This window comes from Pseudophryne corroboree, chromosome 9, assembly GCF_028390025.1.
Source record: "Pseudophryne corroboree isolate aPseCor3 chromosome 9, aPseCor3.hap2, whole genome shotgun sequence".
Lineage (NCBI taxonomy): Eukaryota > Metazoa > Chordata > Amphibia > Anura > Myobatrachidae > Pseudophryne > Pseudophryne corroboree.
In genome coordinates this window covers 302,066,973-302,085,660 of record NC_086452.1, presented here as the reverse complement: position 1 = coordinate 302,085,660, position 18,688 = coordinate 302,066,973, and the positions used below count along the sequence as shown (strand labels likewise).

The following is an 18,688-nucleotide window of genomic DNA, read 5'->3' as shown; positions in this document are numbered from 1 at the left end:
CGTTTACTTCAGGAATGTAAATTCGTAGATCTACTGTATCAGGAATCATTTACAGAAATTGATTTAGTGGAGACGGAACGTGGTGGATTAATGTGAAATGACAATCCAAGCGTGCAGCACTCAGACATTGTATTGTAGGAATGCATTTCAAAGGATCATCTGTTGAGACAAAGTCCTGATGAGAGGTTTGTCTAAACATGGAACAAGTATCACCCCGAGGGAATGAGATGAGCTACAATCACAGATAAGACTCCTGTGAACATCGAAGGCGCGTATGCCCAGCCAAACCTCTGAACTGGCAATGGCATTGATGAATTGCAAATTTTAGGAACGCCTGACATGGTGGCCAAAAGGAATGGAAGTATGCATCCTTAAGATGCCGAGAAATTATGAATTTCTGTTGTAAACCTGCAATTACTGATCGCTTGGATTCCTGATGCATCTGCAATAAGTGACGTACTGATTGAGCCTTTTAGGTTCAATATTGGCTTGACTGAGCTGTCTAGCTTCAGCAGCATAAAGAGATTGGATAAAATCCTTGACCTTGTTGACTTACTGGTACTGAAATCAAACTGCTGAGTGTATGATATTGAGCAACGGTCTGCAGAACTACCTTCTTGTCTGCTGACACAGGCAGTTTTGTCTGTGGAAAACTAAAACAAAACCCAATTTGGTGGTAGACCGGCAAATTCTATAGATTTAGAAGATGAAATTGGGGTTCCACCAATTTGTGGAGGTCTGAAACCACGGCATGTGTCTACTACCGAATAGCGAAAATAAACTGAAAGACAGTCATGTTACTGTTCTGTCAGGTGGCTTTGTTTGTGGATGACTGGTTGTGGTTTTTGAAAACCACGACCTCTAGCACGTGTGTTAAGTATGGGTAAGGATCTAAACCCTGAACCGAAATTGTAGGTAATGTTAGGAACATATTTTCCCCTTGGTCGTTATGCAGAATATTTGTGTATTCAGAGCTAAATTAAATTCAACATGTATTGATTGCAATGATTGAATACGCCTTACCTAGAACTGGCCAGTCAAAACCGCAATGAGAGTGCCCTATGGCAGCAACCAGAATGAATTTACATGTACTACATTCATTGATGACTGCTAAATACTCGTCCGAATAACAGCAGTGATCAAGTAGAATTATAAGATGGCCTGCGGAAACATTCTGATGTAGGCGTAACCTATACGGTTTGGCTAAGCTAACACAACTTTACTAACATAAACTGGATAGAGCAGCTGTAAGCAAACACCTGTTGCCATAAACATGGATTCTTTGTGTTTAAACGGAAACTGAAGAATCCACAGATTCCAGCATAGCCTATGGAAACGGCTAATGAACAAAGGGGGTAATTCCAAGTTGATCGCAGCAGGATCTTTGTTAGCAGTTGGGCAAAACCATGTGCACTGCAGGGGAGGCAGATCTAACATGTGCAGAGAGAGTTGGATTTGGGTGGGGTGTGTTCAATCTGCAATCTAATTTGCAGTGTAAAAATAAAGCTGCCAGTATTTACCCTGCACAGAAATAAAATAACCCACCCAAATCTAACGCTCTCTGCACATGTTATATCTGCCTCCCCTGCAGTGCACATGGTTTTGCCCAGTTGCTAACTAAATTCCTGCTGCGATCAACTTGGAATTACCCCCAAAACCCATTTCCTCTGAAACTTGCCCCCTTGATTTGCTTAATGTGAAACAAAAAAATAAAAGAAAACAGTCGCCTTTGTCTGTTTAACGATAGGTTTCTTAGTCTCAATAAACTAGAGAACCTGACGAATTACTGTGATGAGATCATCACTGGTGGAAGCAGCAGGAATCTGCACGACAGTGTCATACCATGTGATTGCAGCCGCCAGTGGTATGGTGAGACAACAGGTCTGTATTTGAATTTTCAGAGGGTAAAAGAAAAAGAAAACGGATTTATTACCAACCCGCTAACACTAACAGACAGTTATATAGTGTTGAGCTATAAGCATGTCTAATAACAGTGTGCATTACAGACCCTACTAACACCCCTGCCCCATCCGGTGACAGTGATTATTAATAGCAACAACAACCCTGCAATAAAGAGCAGAACGTTACATGTCTAGACATGTTAAGCAAGTACATACATAGTGTTACACACATAGATGATTGTCAGTGTGTGTGTGTGTGTGTGTGTGTGTGTGTGTGTGTGTATATATATGTATGTATATATCTATATATGTATGTATGTATATGTGTGTATATATGTATGTATGTATATATGTGTGTGTGTGTGTGTGTGTGTATATATATATGTATGTGTGTGTGTGTGTGTGTGTGTGTGTATATATATGTATATATATATGTATATATATAGATATATATATATATATGTGTGTATATATATATATATATATATATATGTATACCACATGTGTATATATATATATATATGTATACCACATAGATGGTATTGTGGTATTGAGCATTTATACACACATAGATGTTTTTTAGCATATATACACAGATGTTTTTCAGTGTGTGTATGTATGTATGTATGCACTTCCGGTATGTATGTATGTATGCACCTTCTGTGTGCTGGGAGCGGTGGTGATTATATAAATTACGCTCCCTGCACCTCCTGTGTGGTGGGAGCGGCGGGCGTTGTGCTGCTAGCGGCGGCCGTTTACATAGAACACGCTCCCTGCACATTTTGTGTGCCGGGAACGGTGTGCACTGACCTCGTGGCAGCTGAGGAAGCTAACCTTATGCGGCTTCCATCGTTCAGTTGCCCCGGTGGCAGCGGCGCTGTTTATAAAGACTCCCCTCCAAAATCTCCACACCGATGGCCATAGCACGCTCGCCCGCAACATGGAGCAGCGGCAGTAGACCGGCCGCTCGTCTTGGAGTCCTGCTGTAGTTGGAGGAGATGACTGCTCAGTCCCAGACCCTCACTTCTTAGCAAGTGGTGAAGGGATCGTGTGCTGCCTGGCTGACACGGACGTGCTTCTCCTGCAAGCGACCACGTCAGCAGCGGCTTGACTCAGTACAATCCCGGACCCACACTTCTTAGTAAGTGGGGAAGGGATTGCCTGTAAAAATAACAATAAAAAGTGAAGCTTAGAGACAAGTCCAAGACGTGTATTTCTTCCTGAGAGGCAAAAAAACACTGAGGTCTCTATGGGAGTATAGAGGAGGTGGAGGGTTACACATTTAAATATTTAAATGTGCCTATCTTCCTGCTATCGCACCGTCCATATCCCAAGAGTACTCCAGTGACCCCTAGAGGATGAAAAAGAAATTGTATGTTGGAAAGACTATACGCATGCTTAAAGAAAGGATCGGTATGCATAGATCCTTGATTTTAAAAAGCCGAGATCAAATTGGAAGCCCAGACACTACCTGTTGCTAAACATTTTATACTTCATGGACACTGAAAGATTTTTTTATTTAATAATAATAATTTTATTTATATAACGCTCTTTCTCCAAACAGGACTCAAGGTGCTTTACATCAAAACAAGCATAATACAGAAGATTAATACAGCAATACAAAGGCCACACAGGCATAAAAATGATAACTTAAAATGCATAGAGTAATGCAGGATTGGTGTAGGCATTTTGGGTAACAACTTCCATGGGCTGTGTATTCCACCCTCACAGGGTGCCAGGTGCGGCAGCCATCTTCGGCGCACAGCGTAGGATTACCCTGGGTGGAATAGTCCATCCCTAGAAGAGGTGACACAAAATGGGGGTGAGTGCAGCATCCTAACATTCAGAGTAGGGTACAAACAAAACCATCTGGTCCATGTATTTTCATCCCATCCACAAGCGTACCAGATGAGGCAGCCATATTGGGTGCACTAGAGAGGTTACACTGGGAGGGAAGCCATACATGGGCCCAATGCATACATGGGAGAACGGGCACTTGTGTAGTCGTATGATATAACCTGTATGAACAATCCACATGAGGCACATCCTGCCCGCAGAGGAACCACCAGAGGCCCCCATTTGGGTTGCACTGGGGTAGATGCCGCTGGCAGGGTGTGCAATCAGTGGAGGCACACCTCACAGGAATACCACACGGTGGGGTTGGAAGTATGCAGTAAAAGTATGTTTTTAAAAGAAGAAAGCACATGGTGATATCACCTTTGCAGGTAAACAACGAAAGGAGGGAAATTATCCTGGTCTAATAGGAGCAGTAGGGGGGGTGGGGTATGAGAATGTGGGGAGCACACCAAAATCCAATGAAAATGACCCTGCTGGGCCTGGCCTAGGTGCTCTCTCCCCTCCAGTGCTCACTGCTCACCTTGAGGGGTAAACCTGTAAGGCACTGCTGATGTTCTCTGCTAGAGGGTTAGTGGGCGTAGTCCTGGTGAATTCATTGCAGAGGTTTGGCGAGTCCAAATAATGTTCCTGAAATCATTCTTGATGTTGTTCAATGTTTGTTCAACTGTTTTTTTTACTGTTACTTTTCAAAACGCTTAGAGATAGGAACGCTTTGAGTATTGGAACGCACAGCTGACATGCACAGCTGTGCATGGTTGAAACTACAGATATACTTTGGTAGATTGACACAACTACAGCTGAGCCAAATGTTCCACTAATCAAAGGGGTTAAATTACACAGTGTTTGACTAAGCAAACACCAGCCCAGTCTGCCTTCATTAAATATGCGCCACTAACCAGAATTTTAAACACAGGTAATTTAAATTACAAACAAATCCAGAAATCACATAACTATCTAACAAAAGATTTGAACATACATTTAGTACAGAGATGTTTTGTAGAGGTACAGATTGCAATAGGCAGATTACAGGGTGAGATTTGAATATACATTTAGTACAGAGATGTTTTGTAGAGGTACAGATTGCAATAGGCAGATTACAGGGTGAGATTTGAACATACATTTAGTACAGAGATGTTTTGTAGAGGTACAGATTACAATAGGCAGATTACAGGGTGAGATTTGAACATACATTTAGTACAGAGATGTTTTGTAGAGGTACAGATTGTAATAGGCAGATTACAGGGTGAGATTTGAACATACCTGGGGATGAGAAGAAAAGGAAGATGGTTAAATCTAGACCAATGCTAAGGATAACTGTTTTTTTAACTTGTACTTTTCAAAACGCTTAGAGATAGGAACGCTTTGAGTATTGGAATGCACAGCTGACATGCACTGACAGCTGTGCATGGTTGAAACTCTGTTTATGCCTATAGACCACATACCACCGCTTAGAAGAGGAGAGGAAAGACATAGATTATTGCTACAACAGGAGTGTAGATTCATCAGTTTAAGACCATGGTGCCACATGGATTAAACAAAGAATTCTCTATTTTTTTTTTTATTTTTTTTTACCTTTTTTGTGATTAATTGGTCTGGTTGCTTCTGACTACAGTTAGTATGAATAGAGAAGCCAGGTTTCTGATGTTTTTTGTAAATGTATGATCTGATAAAATGTATGTCCATGATTAACATTACTTGATGCACTTATATGTATTGATACATTTCTGACAGATTCCATATTTTATTGATAGAATTATGTGTGATTGATTTGTTTTATATGAATTTGTTGTGATGGACAAAGGAACCTGGTTGCTGCCCCTGAATATGTTGCAGTAGCACATTGGTTCTTCCTGCCTGCACAATTGCAGTGTGGTAGGATGGGGGCACTGTGTGGTCTGTAGGTGCCTGGATGGTGCACTCTTGGTACCAGGAACTGAATCTAGTGTCCTAAAAGTGTTTTATGGTGTGTTTTTTTTTTTAGGTGTTGAAGTTAAAATCCCGGTAGCATCACTTTTGGTACTGAGGAACACGTATACTGTCCCCCTGATCTGAGGCAGGCACTTTTGGTTCTACCCGTGATGTCACTTCTGGCGCTGGGTGGTTTCCATGGTAACCTTGCTGATCTGGAGGAGGCAGACATATGTTCTTTGGTACTGCAGTACGCCGATGGCAGGTGAAGCCCATTGTTATAAATTAAGGCTAACTGGGTTGGGTGAGTCTTGGGTGCAGCACAGTTGGCAGTCCCCTGAGGAAGGAGCAACAAAACAGCTGTCATGATATGCTGTTACACTGAGGGTTCAGAACACTGCTCCCCTAGTTGATTCTGGTGCCTGTTCTTTAAGGATATGCTGCAAGTGTAAATGGCTCTTTTTATCCTATGCTGCTGTGATAACCCCATGTGATTGGGATGATTTTTACACTGGTACTATGGTGATATTACATGTTTGGCATTATAAAGGTATGCTGGTCTCAACTTGCTGCAAGACACACAAGTGAACGGTTTGGATTTTTTAATATATATATATATATATATATATATATAGATATATAGATATATAGATATATATATGTATAGATATCGAGAGAGAGATAACAACAGATACATATAGAGATATATACAGAGATATGGGTGTGGTTCACTAGGTCGACATGGAAAAAGGTCGACATGAAGTTTTTTGGGTGTCGTTTTCTTCTAAAAGTGACGGGGAACCCCAATTAGTGTACCCTGACCCCTCGCATGGCTCGCTTCGCTCACCGTGCTTTGGGCACTGTGCCTCGCTCTGCACAGGTTAACGATCCACGTGGACTAGAATTGGGAACGGTAAGTATGAAAAATGTCACACACAAAAAATTGAAACTCATGTCGACTTTTTTCCATGTCGACCTAGTGATCATGTCTACCTAATGCATGTTGACCAAACATGGTCGACCCATTGTATGTCGACCTAATGATCGCCGTCCGAGATAGATATATATATATATATATATATAACAAGTATATTCCTGCACTCGCATCAGAATGTTATAACAACAATGGGGTGCTCCTAGTGGAAGTCTCCATATACATGGGAGACCCACAATATTTAAACAGAGGTCCAACGATGTGGAGGTGCACTCTTCCAGTTCAATGATTTGTCACACGTTCATCTTTCACAATAGCTTTATTGCAGTCAAATCTAGGCTTATTTAATCGACGTTTCGATCCTCAATTTAGGATCTTTATCAAGATAAGCTTCCAGTTTATGAGAGCATCATATATTGATTACTGGAAAAACATAAAATAAAATATACACACATATTAAACAAACACAATACAACAAGAGAACAAACAAATAGAACATTAGTGGACCACCACGCCCTTTTTGGTCGATTATAGAAAAGATTCATTAATCACCAGCGTGAATCGTGTGTATTGACCAGTGTCTATATAGGTTATAGTCGTGTGTGGGCAAATCTAGACCGCAGATATATATCACACCATATGTGGATACCAGGTGCCACCAACCTATAAGATAGGAAAACACTAGCTTCAAAATGTCGCTAGCCCTGGACACTTACTCACACTAATCAATATGTCAGGTTCAGACAATGCCAGGTCTGTAGGGTTAATAAGGTCATATTCAAGCAGAATTTCTGTAGATAAATAAACCAATACATATAACTGAAAAAACACTCAAACTAATTAACATGTGTATAATACACATTTTCACCTGTTCAGTGAACGCACACCCAGGTACTTACTATTAGGTTCATTAGAGTTCACTTCTTATGGGACGACTGAGACAACCAAAGTAATCACTGTAAGCAAATACACAATAGGCCAACCTCTTAGTCCTAAAAACCTCCAGTGCAATTGCTGTCATACCACACATACATAAAAAAACTGCAATACTCACGAAGGGTGTTCGCGTCCTCACCACCTCTACAGCCACACAGCTGAGGGGCTGATGGGCTGTCCTTAAATACCATTCAGACCGGAAGTGTATGGTGCACCCTATCTAATCCATCCCTGGACGCTCTCATGGTGCACAAAAGTCATACCCGCGGAGGCCGCCGTCCTCACTGGCGTCCATCCAATACCCCCACCACCTGGGGGCCGTCCCGCTACCGAGCACGCCACCGCACAGGGGAAAAGCAACAGTCGCGACTTCAGTGGAACGCAAATGCGTTCCACGACCCGCTGTCTGAACCTATTAGGCCATCGTAGAGACCGGAGCGTACGACGCTTCCGGTTTCCGACTTCCGGGTCGTGGAACGCATTTGCGTTCCACTGAAGTCGCGACTGTTGCTTTTCCCCTGTGCGGTGGCGTGCTCGGTAGCGGGACGGCCCCCAGGTGGTGGGGGTATTGGATGGACGCCAGTGAGGACGGCGGCCTCCGCGGGTATGACTTTTGTGCACCATGAGAGCGTCCAGGGATGGATTAGATAGGGTGCACCATACACTTCCGGTCTGAATGGTATTTAAGGACAGCCCATCAGCCCCTCAGCTGTGTGGCTGTAGAGGTGGTGAGGACGCGAACACCCTTCGTGAGTATTGCAGTTTTTTTATGTATGTGTGGTATGACAGCAATTGCACTGGAGGTTTTTAGGACTAAGAGGTTGGCCTATTGTGTATTTGCTTACAGTGATTACTTTGGTTGTCTCAGTCGTCCCATAAGAAGTGAACTCTAATGAACCTAATAGTAAGTACCTGGGTGTGCGTTCACTGAACAGGTGAAAATGTGTATTATACACATGTTAATTAGTTTGAGTGTTTTTTCAGTTATATGTATTGGTTTATTTATCTACAGAAATTCTGCTTGAATATGACCTTATTAACCCTACAGACCTGGCATTGTCTGAACCTGACATATTGATTAGTGTGAGTAAGTGTCCAGGGCTAGCGACATTTTGAAGCTAGTGTTTTCCTATCTTATAGGTTGGTGGCACCTGGTATCCACATATGGTGTGATATATATCTGCGGTCTAGATTTGCCCACACACGACTATAACCTATATAGACACTGGTCAATACACACGATTCACGCTGGTGATTAATGAATCTTTTCTATAATCGACCAAAAAGGGCGTGGTGGTCCACTAATGTTCTATTTGTTTGTTCTCTTGTTGTATTGTGTTTGTTTAATATGTGTGTATATTTTATTTTATGTTTTTCCAGTAATCAATATATGATGCTCTCATAAACTGGAAGCTTATCTTGATAAAGATCCTAAATTGAGGATCGAAACGTCGATTAAATAAGCCTAGATTTGACTGCAATAAAGCTATTGTGAAAGATGAACGTGTGACAAATCATTGAACTGGAAGAGTGCACCTCCACATCGTTGGACCTCTGTTTAAATATTGTGGGTCTCCCATGTGTATGGAGACTTCCACTAGGAGCACCCCATTGTTGTTATAACATTCTGATGCGAGTGCAGGAATATACTTGTTATGTTTTATGGTTGGTTGTGAACCTCCATATTTTCTGACACCCATCACTATATTGTGTATTAATTGAGTTACAAAAAATAGAATACTCAAGTGGTCAGACTGTTTTTATTACCTTTTAATTTGTGATACAACTGTATGTTTTTCTGTTGTTGTTGTTTGTAGACTGTTGGGTAGGTTTTCCTCATATACCACAGATATCGCCATAACATGGCCCAGGGAGGCACATGTCCATTTGATGAAGGGTTGTTATCCAGAGCCGAGCAAGGTATTATTTCATTTACTGACGACGATATTGAAAAAGTCCTGTTCGATAAATTAGATTTCGACACCTTGCCTGCTGAATCATCTGCAGACATATTTTATAAGATATTGAGACTAAAACGCAGAGAGGTGGATCTATTATTACATGGACAGTTTCTGTCTGAATATCACAGACGGAAACTGATACCTCGTGGCTTTAGGGTCAATAATGTACCAACCCTGGGCCGAAATAACCCAGTTTTCTGTAGTAGATGGTGCTCCATTCTCAACAAATGTTCGCTTGATCTGTTGATATTGGTTGTAGAGGAAGTAGGAAGTGAACTGAAGAAGGTCAAGGTAGAGATTGAGCAATTGGAGGCCAGTTCGTTGTCCACCCTACGGGACGATAAGAACAATAACTGGGTAGATAGATTGCAGACGCAGGTGGACACATACAGGAATGAATTAACCTCATTTAAAAGAAAAAAATTGTCCACTGTAACAGCGGACTATCAAAATCACACCGTATACCGATGGCTGTTGGGCAACAGTAATCCGCATCAAGGCAATCGGACCGGACGATTTTTTAGGAAGCATAGACATAACCCCTTTCCACGTGAGACTGCTTCATCTATATCCACGTCTGATACTGATTTATCCGACGCTCAGCGGGGCAATACTGCCCGTTTTTTAGAAAAAACAACTGGACCCAAGGGCCTTCCACCGGCCCGCGGAGACTCGCGAAACATCGAACAACCACCAGGAGAGGTGGTTATAAAAAGGAGGGGTCGCAGGAAACAAAACTAGATTTAGTATTCAATCTATCTGAACGTAGTCTTGATCAGTCTGAATTGAGTCTTCTTGCGAGAGGATTGTCATTTGTACCCACTTTTCCTCATCAAGTCTTCCAGGGCACAGTTGATCAGTACCGGTTTGGGAGAAATCTCAGACTTAGGGAATACTTTTCGGGTCAGCCCAAGCAGGCCGAAAAAAAGTCTTTCAGAAAAAGTTCTAAATTTGATCCTGTTTCATACAATCCCAGCATGAAGACATTCCTCCGACTGGTCAATGACGATATACAACATTTCAAGCCACCACGTATTTTTGATAATCTCACTCCGGGTGAAAGAAAGGCACTCAAGAGGCTGAGGGATGATACCTCAGTCGTTATAAGACCAGCCGACAAAGGTGGCGCCGTGGTAGTCCAGGACTGGACTGATTACGATTCAGAGGTGAGTCGCCAATTGGCGGACACCAACACATACCGAAGGGTAGCGACCAATCCTATACCCTCCATTAAAAAGACCATTGATCTAAGTTTGAGGAGAGGACTAGAAAGTAATTGGATAGATCAGGATCTTTTTGATTTTTTGAGTGTAGATGAGCCAAAATGTCCCATTATCTATACACTCCCTAAAATTCATAAAACGATGACTAATCCGCCTGGGCGACCGATCATCGCAGCCGAAGGCTCATTACTACAACCGATAGCTAGGTGGGTGGATTCTATACTACAGCCGCATGTTAACAAGTGCCGCAGCTACATACGCGACACTAGCGATTTTCTTCATCAATTAGGACTGATTGAGGTACCGAGGGGCAATTGCCTCTTATGTACTATGGATGTACAATCATTGTACACCATTATACCACACAATGAAGGACTGGAAACAATAAGGGATGTACTCACTGGTAATACAGTTGGTAATGTACCTACTGAATTTATTCTAGAACTAACCAATCTAGTTTTGAGTCTAAACCACTTCAAATACAAGGATTCATATTTCCTCCAATGTTCAGGGACAGCCATGGGCTCCAATCTGGCGCCTGCATATGCTAATTTGTATATGTCGAACTTCGAGGAAACGCATATTTTGCCCATCTATGGATCGAAAATCTCCTTCTATAAACGATTCATTGACGATGTCTTCCTACTGTGGGAGGACACACAGGAATCCTTTATTGAAATGGTTAACAATATCAACATGCTTAATAGCCCGGTTAAATTTACACACGAGAGCTCACAACATTCAGTGCATTTTTTAGATGTGAATGTGTCCATACAAAATGGAGCTTTTGTTACTTCCCTATACAGGAAGTCCACAGATAGAAACACCACCTTATTGACCAGTAGTTTCCATCCCCCCTCGTTAAAAAACAATCTACCCATCTCACAATTTCTACGAGTAATGCGAATCAATAACGACGAAGAAATTAGGGAGAAACAATTGGTGGAAATGAAACAAAGGTTTAGAGAAAGAGGTTACTCTACCAAAGTGATCAGTAATAGTTTGCGTAGAGCCAGGAACTTATTCAGCAAAAAATCACCTAAGGTTGTTGCTAATGATAATCGTATGATCTACACTACGAAGTTTGACAATTATGCACATTTTACATGTAAAACACTGCGGAAGCATTGGCCAATCCTAAAATCTGATCAAGGGTTACCATTTACACACACAAACCCACCGATGATGGCTTACAAACGAGGGCCTAACCTACGACAGATGCTGATGAGGCCTACATCAGTACCTGAGACTAAATTGAATTTTCTTCAGATTATGAGTAAAAAGCCTGGCTGCTTTTCATGTGGGAAATGCACAACGTGCAGATCCCTGCAGACTGGTTCTACCTTTCCCCATCCACATTCCGGTAGGAATATCAAAATCAGGTACCATCTACATTGTAGACTCGACTTTGTGGTGTATACCTTAACATGCCCCTGCGGTTTATGTTACGTGGGGCTTACCACCCGTTGTTTTAGGGAACGGATGGCAAACCATCGGTTATCTATTAGGACTGCATTACAAACAGGTACCAGTGATAAGCCTGTTGCCAGACATTACCTGCAACGAGGACATCAGGTAGCAAATTTGAAATGCAGACTCATCGATTGGGTTCCACCGTTGAGTCACGGTGGGGACCGCACCCAAGTTTTACGCCAAAGGGAGAGCTTCTGGATTGCTCACCTCAACACGGTCTCACCCAAAGGCCTAAATGAACATGCCGCTATGAATGTTTTCTTGTGAATTAATTAGCAGATACTCCTATAGATGTCAACATGGGTATAAACCTGAGGGATTCTGTGGCATTTATGAGTTAACCTGACCATGAAAAAATGTTTAATGTGAGTGCTATGGTTTGAGACATAACCTGTAAACCTCTGTTGAAAACATTTTTTTAAAACATTTTTTCAGATATAAATAAAATTGAGTTTCTTCACATGTATTAACTAATTACGTGTTTAATAAACATTGATGGTATTAATTACTGAGAAAGATTACTCTGATGCATGATAATTAGTTTTGGAGGTTTCTGTTTACGGTCTCACACTGTAGCACATCGAGCTTTTATTGGATGTATATGATTTTCGTAATATGTCTGTACACAGTGACCACTGCGTCTCTTTGATGATTTAAGTTGTGAGCATGTCTTAGATCCATGTTTAGATTCCCTAGTGGATTGTGTGTATTCCCCCCTCCAGTGTGTATGTTTCCCTTCTGCAAACTGAAGTTTCGCCTGTCAGTATTGTGAATCAGCTGTCTGAACCTATTAGGCCATCGTAGAGACCGGAGCGTACGACGCTTCCGGTTTCCGACTTCCGGGTCGTGGAACGCATTTGCGTTCCACTGAAGTCGCGACTGTTGCTTTTCCCCTGTGCGGTGGCGTGCTCGGTAGCGGGACGGCCCCCAGGTGGTGGGGGTATTGGATGGACGCCAGTGAGGACGGCGGCCTCCGCGGGTATGACTTTTGTGCACCATGAGAGCGTCCAGGGATGGATTAGATAGGGTGCACCATACACTTCCGGTCTGAATGGTATTTAAGGACAGCCCATCAGCCCCTCAGCTGTGTGGCTGTAGAGGTGGTGAGGACGCGAACACCCTTCGTGAGTATTGCAGTTTTTTTATGTATGTGTGGTATGACAGCAATTGCACTGGAGGTTTTTAGGACTAAGAGGTTGGCCTATTGTGTATTTGCTTACAGTGATTACTTTGGTTGTCTCAGTCGTCCCATAAGAAGTGAACTCTAATGAACCTAATAGTAAGTACCTGGGTGTGCGTTCACTGAACAGGTGAAAATGTGTATTATACACATGTTAATTAGTTTGAGTGTTTTTTCAGTTATATGTATTGGTTTATTTATCTACAGAAATTCTGCTTGAATATGACCTTATTAACCCTACAGACCTGGCATTGTCTGAACCTGACATATTGATTAGTGTGAGTAAGTGTCCAGGGCTAGCGACATTTTGAAGCTAGTGTTTTCCTATCTTATAGGTTGGTGGCACCTGGTATCCACATATGGTGTGATATATATCTGCGGTCTAGATTTGCCCACACACGACTATAACCTATATAGACACTGGTCAATACACACGATTCACGCTGGTGATTAATGAATCTTTTCTATAATCGACCAAAAAGGGCGTGGTGGTCCACTAATGTTCTATTTGTTTGTTCTCTTGTTGTATTGTGTTTGTTTAATATGTGTGTATATTTTATTTTATGTTTTTCCAGTAATCAATATATGATGCTCTCATAAACTGGAAGCTTATCTTGATAAAGATCCTAAATTGAGGATCGAAACGTCGATTAAATAAGCCTAGATTTGACTGCAATAAAGCTATTGTGAAAGATGAACGTGTGACAAATCATTGAACTGGAAGAGTGCACCTCCACATCGTTGGACCTCTGTTTATATATATATATATATATATATATATATATATATATATATATATATATATATATATATATAGAGAGAGAGAGAGGATGGAAGGTACGGCACTCCACGCGGCTTGAATAAATCACTCTTATAACAGCTTAAAGATAGACGTTTCAGAGCTTTTATTATAGCCCTTTCGTCAGGTCAGCAGCTATAATAAAAGCCCTGAAACGTTGTCTATCTTTAAGCTGTTAAAAGAGTGATTTATTCAAGCCGCGTGGAGTGCCGTACCTTCCATCCTCTGTTATTTCCTCGGTCTGGCACCCGGCGCACAGACATCACAAGGGAGAGCCGGACCATCTATTGTATGTGTATATATATATATATATATATATACTTATACCACATTTTGTTAGTTTGATAAAAAGGTTACATCTACTGTATTGTAATACAAGAATACAGTACCTATAAGTGTTGCAGTAGTTATGTCAAAATACCTAGATTACCAGGTGTGCTTGTTTGCTTACATTTTTTTCATTATGATTATTTATTTTATTACTTGCCCTCTGCCCTCACAAAACTGCTAGAGTAGACTATATTTTTTTTATAGCCTTTTATAAATAAAACTGAAATACAATGTGGTAATTGGTCATTAATAAGGAATATCTAGTTACTTAAAGCTTGTTCTCCTTTTTAATACAATATTTCACAAGTCTACCTGTTGCTCTGTTTTTGTTGTCTCCCACCCTTCCCGTTAATAGTATAAGTTTTTTAGTTAACCTCTATAACCTTATGTTGGTTATATTTATCATACTGATCAAATATTGCTTTATATTATGTTTCTGTTTATATGGAATATTAGTATCCTCTGAATTGCTGCAGCTGTAGGAATGTGGCACATATATTTGTATTAGATAGGAGCAAAAAAGGATCTTTGTAGAAAATGTTGCCCGAGTGAGAATCGTTAAGTATATAAATCGTATTTTCCCGTATGAACTTTGTACATATGAGCCTAGCATACCATTCTTCTTTAAACCAATTTAAGTATCATTCTGATTCACATGAAGATTTGGATAATGATAGTTGAGCTAAGTTAAATACAAATTAGAACTGAATTTATTAAAACTGCTTTTGCTGAATGTATGAATTAGGAGACCTACTGTGAAGAACTTGTCCCTTGTTTGAGGGGAATAATGCAAAGCAGAGTGACTACTTCAAAGGTATTCTACATGTGACCCTACAGCTGCTGTATAACTACACATTCAACCCTGCCACGGTTTTAGCATGCCGTAATAGCAGCTGGAGGGCGGCACATTGAATCACCCTGGACTACATCATACTTCTAGACCTACTTGGCAGTTTAGCGATGAGGGAAGGGCAGTATTTAAACTACTGTTCTTATTCTATCTTGATGACAGGAGGGAAAGGCAGTATTACCTATATTGTGCACATTCTTTCTACATAATTGTTTTTTGTTTTTGTTTTTCAAGATGGAGGTCAAAGTAAAGGGGACTCCAAAATGCAGCGTAAAAATCCATGACATCTGATCAACGGGACTAAGTGGACAAGTTGTTTTTTTTTTTTTTGTTTTTTTTTTGTTTTTAAGATTTATTCTTCTGATTGGCAGGAATAGCCCTACTGGAAAGTGCTTCATTGGCAGAATGAGCTGCCATGTCCTGTCTATGTTTACATGACTCTGATCTCAAGTACTGTGGAGAACAGAATGAATACTTGATCAAAACGAGGAAGAAGGCAGCAGGAAACTGATCTTGTGCATGGCTGGCTATAAGATGGTGCTACTGTATCAAGCCACAGAGGATTTCTTTTAGAGCAAGTGATGATGGAGGAGGAAGCTTCCCACTGCAATGTTAATATAATCACTGGGCTAAATGATTGATTGTTTTATATTTATTTTTGTTTCATTCCATTATTTTACAGAGGATTTCAGAATAATATTGCTGGCAAATAGTTCTAAATAAAATACAGAAAACTCTTCTTTCCCAACCCTCAAAAAATTTAAAATATTTGTGCAATTGAGTAAGAATTTGACTAAAGTGGTACTTTTAAAAAAAAAAAAAAAAAAATTTTGTATACACCTAGGACTTTCATATCAAAGTCCTGTAGAGTTATTGCTTTTGCAAATTCTCGCTCAAAGTTTCAAAATCATGCTGTTTTGCTAAAAGAATTTGAAATTATCCTTTTGTTGGCAGATATTTCATCTGCATGAGGGAGCAATTAAAGTAGCAGTATGGGACAAATTGTGGTAGATCTTTATGTATTTAATAGTAATTGGGTTTTATTGAGCGCTAATAGTTTGTACACTGGTTTAGTAGGTGGCGTTTTCAAACCTTGAACAACGCAGTATTTTGGGATTAAAGGATTAGGCAACAATAAGCCTTTAATTACAGTCTCCACCAATATTTAAACACTTTTTTTCTATTTTGTTACGATAATAGTAATTTGTTTAACGTCCAGCCTTCTTCAAAACATTAACCCTAGGGATTGAAATGAATATTTAAATACAAGTACCATCAATTTCTATGAATATTCATAGTGTTTTAGAATATATAGAGGTTCATGTTGCCTGTTTCACTGTAAAATGAAGTAGCTTAAAAATGTTTGCACGTATTATCTTCACATGTTGCAGAATGTTTTGCAAACTTGAGATGCAGTGCATCATTAGAACTAAGATTAGCATTAAAATTAAATTTCCATTCATTATAATTAAAACACTAGAAGTTAATTTGTATACACAAGCATTCCTAATCACAATTGTATGTAAAAGTTTCAGGACTTTATTAGAACTGGAAATTTTTGACAAAAATGCAACATTGGGGAATACTGATTTGTAGACCTAGTAAACTTCCTGTTAACAACCCATGGAAAGGACAAAATTGGTCATTACATTTGAACTCTTAAGGGCTCTACACATTTAACGATCCACCGCCGTGCTGCCCGACGGCGGATATGGGCGACCCGGCGGCGGGTGGGGGGCAGTGACGGGGGGAGTGAAGTTTCTTCACTCCCCCCGTCACACGGCTCCATAGAAGTGCAGGCAAATATGGACGAGATCGTCCATATTGGGCTGCATGCACAGCCGACGGGGCACCAGCGATGAATGAGCGCGGGGCCGCGCATCGTTCATCGCTTGTGCCTCCACACACAAAGATATGAACGGTATCTCGTTCATTAATGAACGAGATCGTTCATGTCTTTGAGTGATATCGCCCAGTGTATAGGGCCTATTAGCCTCTCGGTTTTTTTTTGTCTGTTTTTTTTGGGAGGGGGGGGGGGGGGGCAGAGATGCAAATACAAGCATAGCACATCCGTTATAAAAACATTCCCAAACTCTTCTGATAATTTCTAGATATATTAATGTTGGTAACTCATATTTTTTTTTTTTTGTTAATCAAAATTTGCAATACAACTTACATTTTTTAGTCTTTTATATAAGTCTAATGTTGAGTCATTCATATTGTTTCTAACATTTTATGCCAAATGAATGAAAACTCAGATTGGTTGTGTAGGAAGCAAGTATATTATGCTCTAGACCAGAGGTTCTCAAACTCTGTCCTCGGGGGCCCACACAGTGCATGTTTTGCAGGTCTCCTCACAGAATCGCAAGTGAAATAATTAGCTCCACCTGTGGACCTTTTAAAATGTGTCGGTGAGTAATTAATACACCTGTGCACCTGCTGGGTTACCTGCAAAACATGCACTGTGTGGGCTCCCGAGGACCGAGTTTGAGAACCTCTGCTCTAGAACATTAATTTTTGCTTACTTTGTCTCCCAAAAGTTCAAGTAATAGGTCACGTTTACTTGGAAATGAATTGGGTTTACCTTGTAGTTCACAAATGTCCTCCATTTTCTTCTCCTAAGACTGAAAGATGAGTCTACTGGCTATTTTACCAACATGGCAGTGAATATTAAGCTTAGTCTGGATTAATTTTTTTCAGCTTTTAACCTTAACTTCTGTTAAAACGACACATTTAGCAGATTGGTTTCATTTCCAGCATCTTATAGCCAGTCAAGCAGAACTGTCTTTTATATGCGGGTAAGCAAGAGCAAGTTCAAGCTGGGAAAGCAGTTCAGCAGTGAGTGACATTCATATTCCGTTAAGACTACATGAAGACCCACCTCAGCTGCCTAGTGGAAGATTGCAGTGTGTAGTTTTGGACTCAACCATACATTCATCCATATTGCTGCTATAGCCCAGATCATTTTGGCTGTATTCAAATTTTCATTTTCTTCAAATATATATAGTTTACATTTTGTGTTTTTACTCACCCTTCATTTCAGGTTTGTCTCTTACCCTCTCCCGACGGCTAACAATTACTGTGCCCGTCGTCTAAAGGCACAAAAGTTGTCATTTAACTTTTTTGGGGGTGGATGAAGATAAGATTTTCTGGTTTTATTTAAAATAACGAACGGATTAAATGTAATGTTTTTTCTGTACCAGAACACGAAATTAACAGAATGCTGCTTTACGAAAGACCGGTTGAAACTGTATGAATAAACAATGCTTGCTTTATTTAATGAGTAATAATAAGAAACAGTTGGCTCTAATATATTTTCAAATTTATTTTTTTGAT

At 40.5% G+C, this 18,688-nt stretch overlaps 1 protein-coding gene across 3 annotated transcripts in view; it reads left to right on the top strand.

Moving 5' to 3' along the window:
* The window catches only part of UBN2 (ubinuclein 2), a 363,995-nt gene extending 345,630 nt beyond the window's left edge, over nt 1-18,365 (top strand). For all 3 annotated transcript variants that reach the window (XM_063940410.1, XM_063940409.1, XM_063940411.1), the window contains one exon: nt 15,587-18,365. In XM_063940410.1, coding sequence (XP_063796480.1) covers nt 15,587-15,636 — 50 coding nt within the window. In that variant the 3' untranslated portion in view covers nt 15,637-18,365. The remainder of the gene's footprint in view (nt 1-15,586) is intronic.
* Nucleotides 18,366-18,688: the final 323 nt, after the last annotated feature.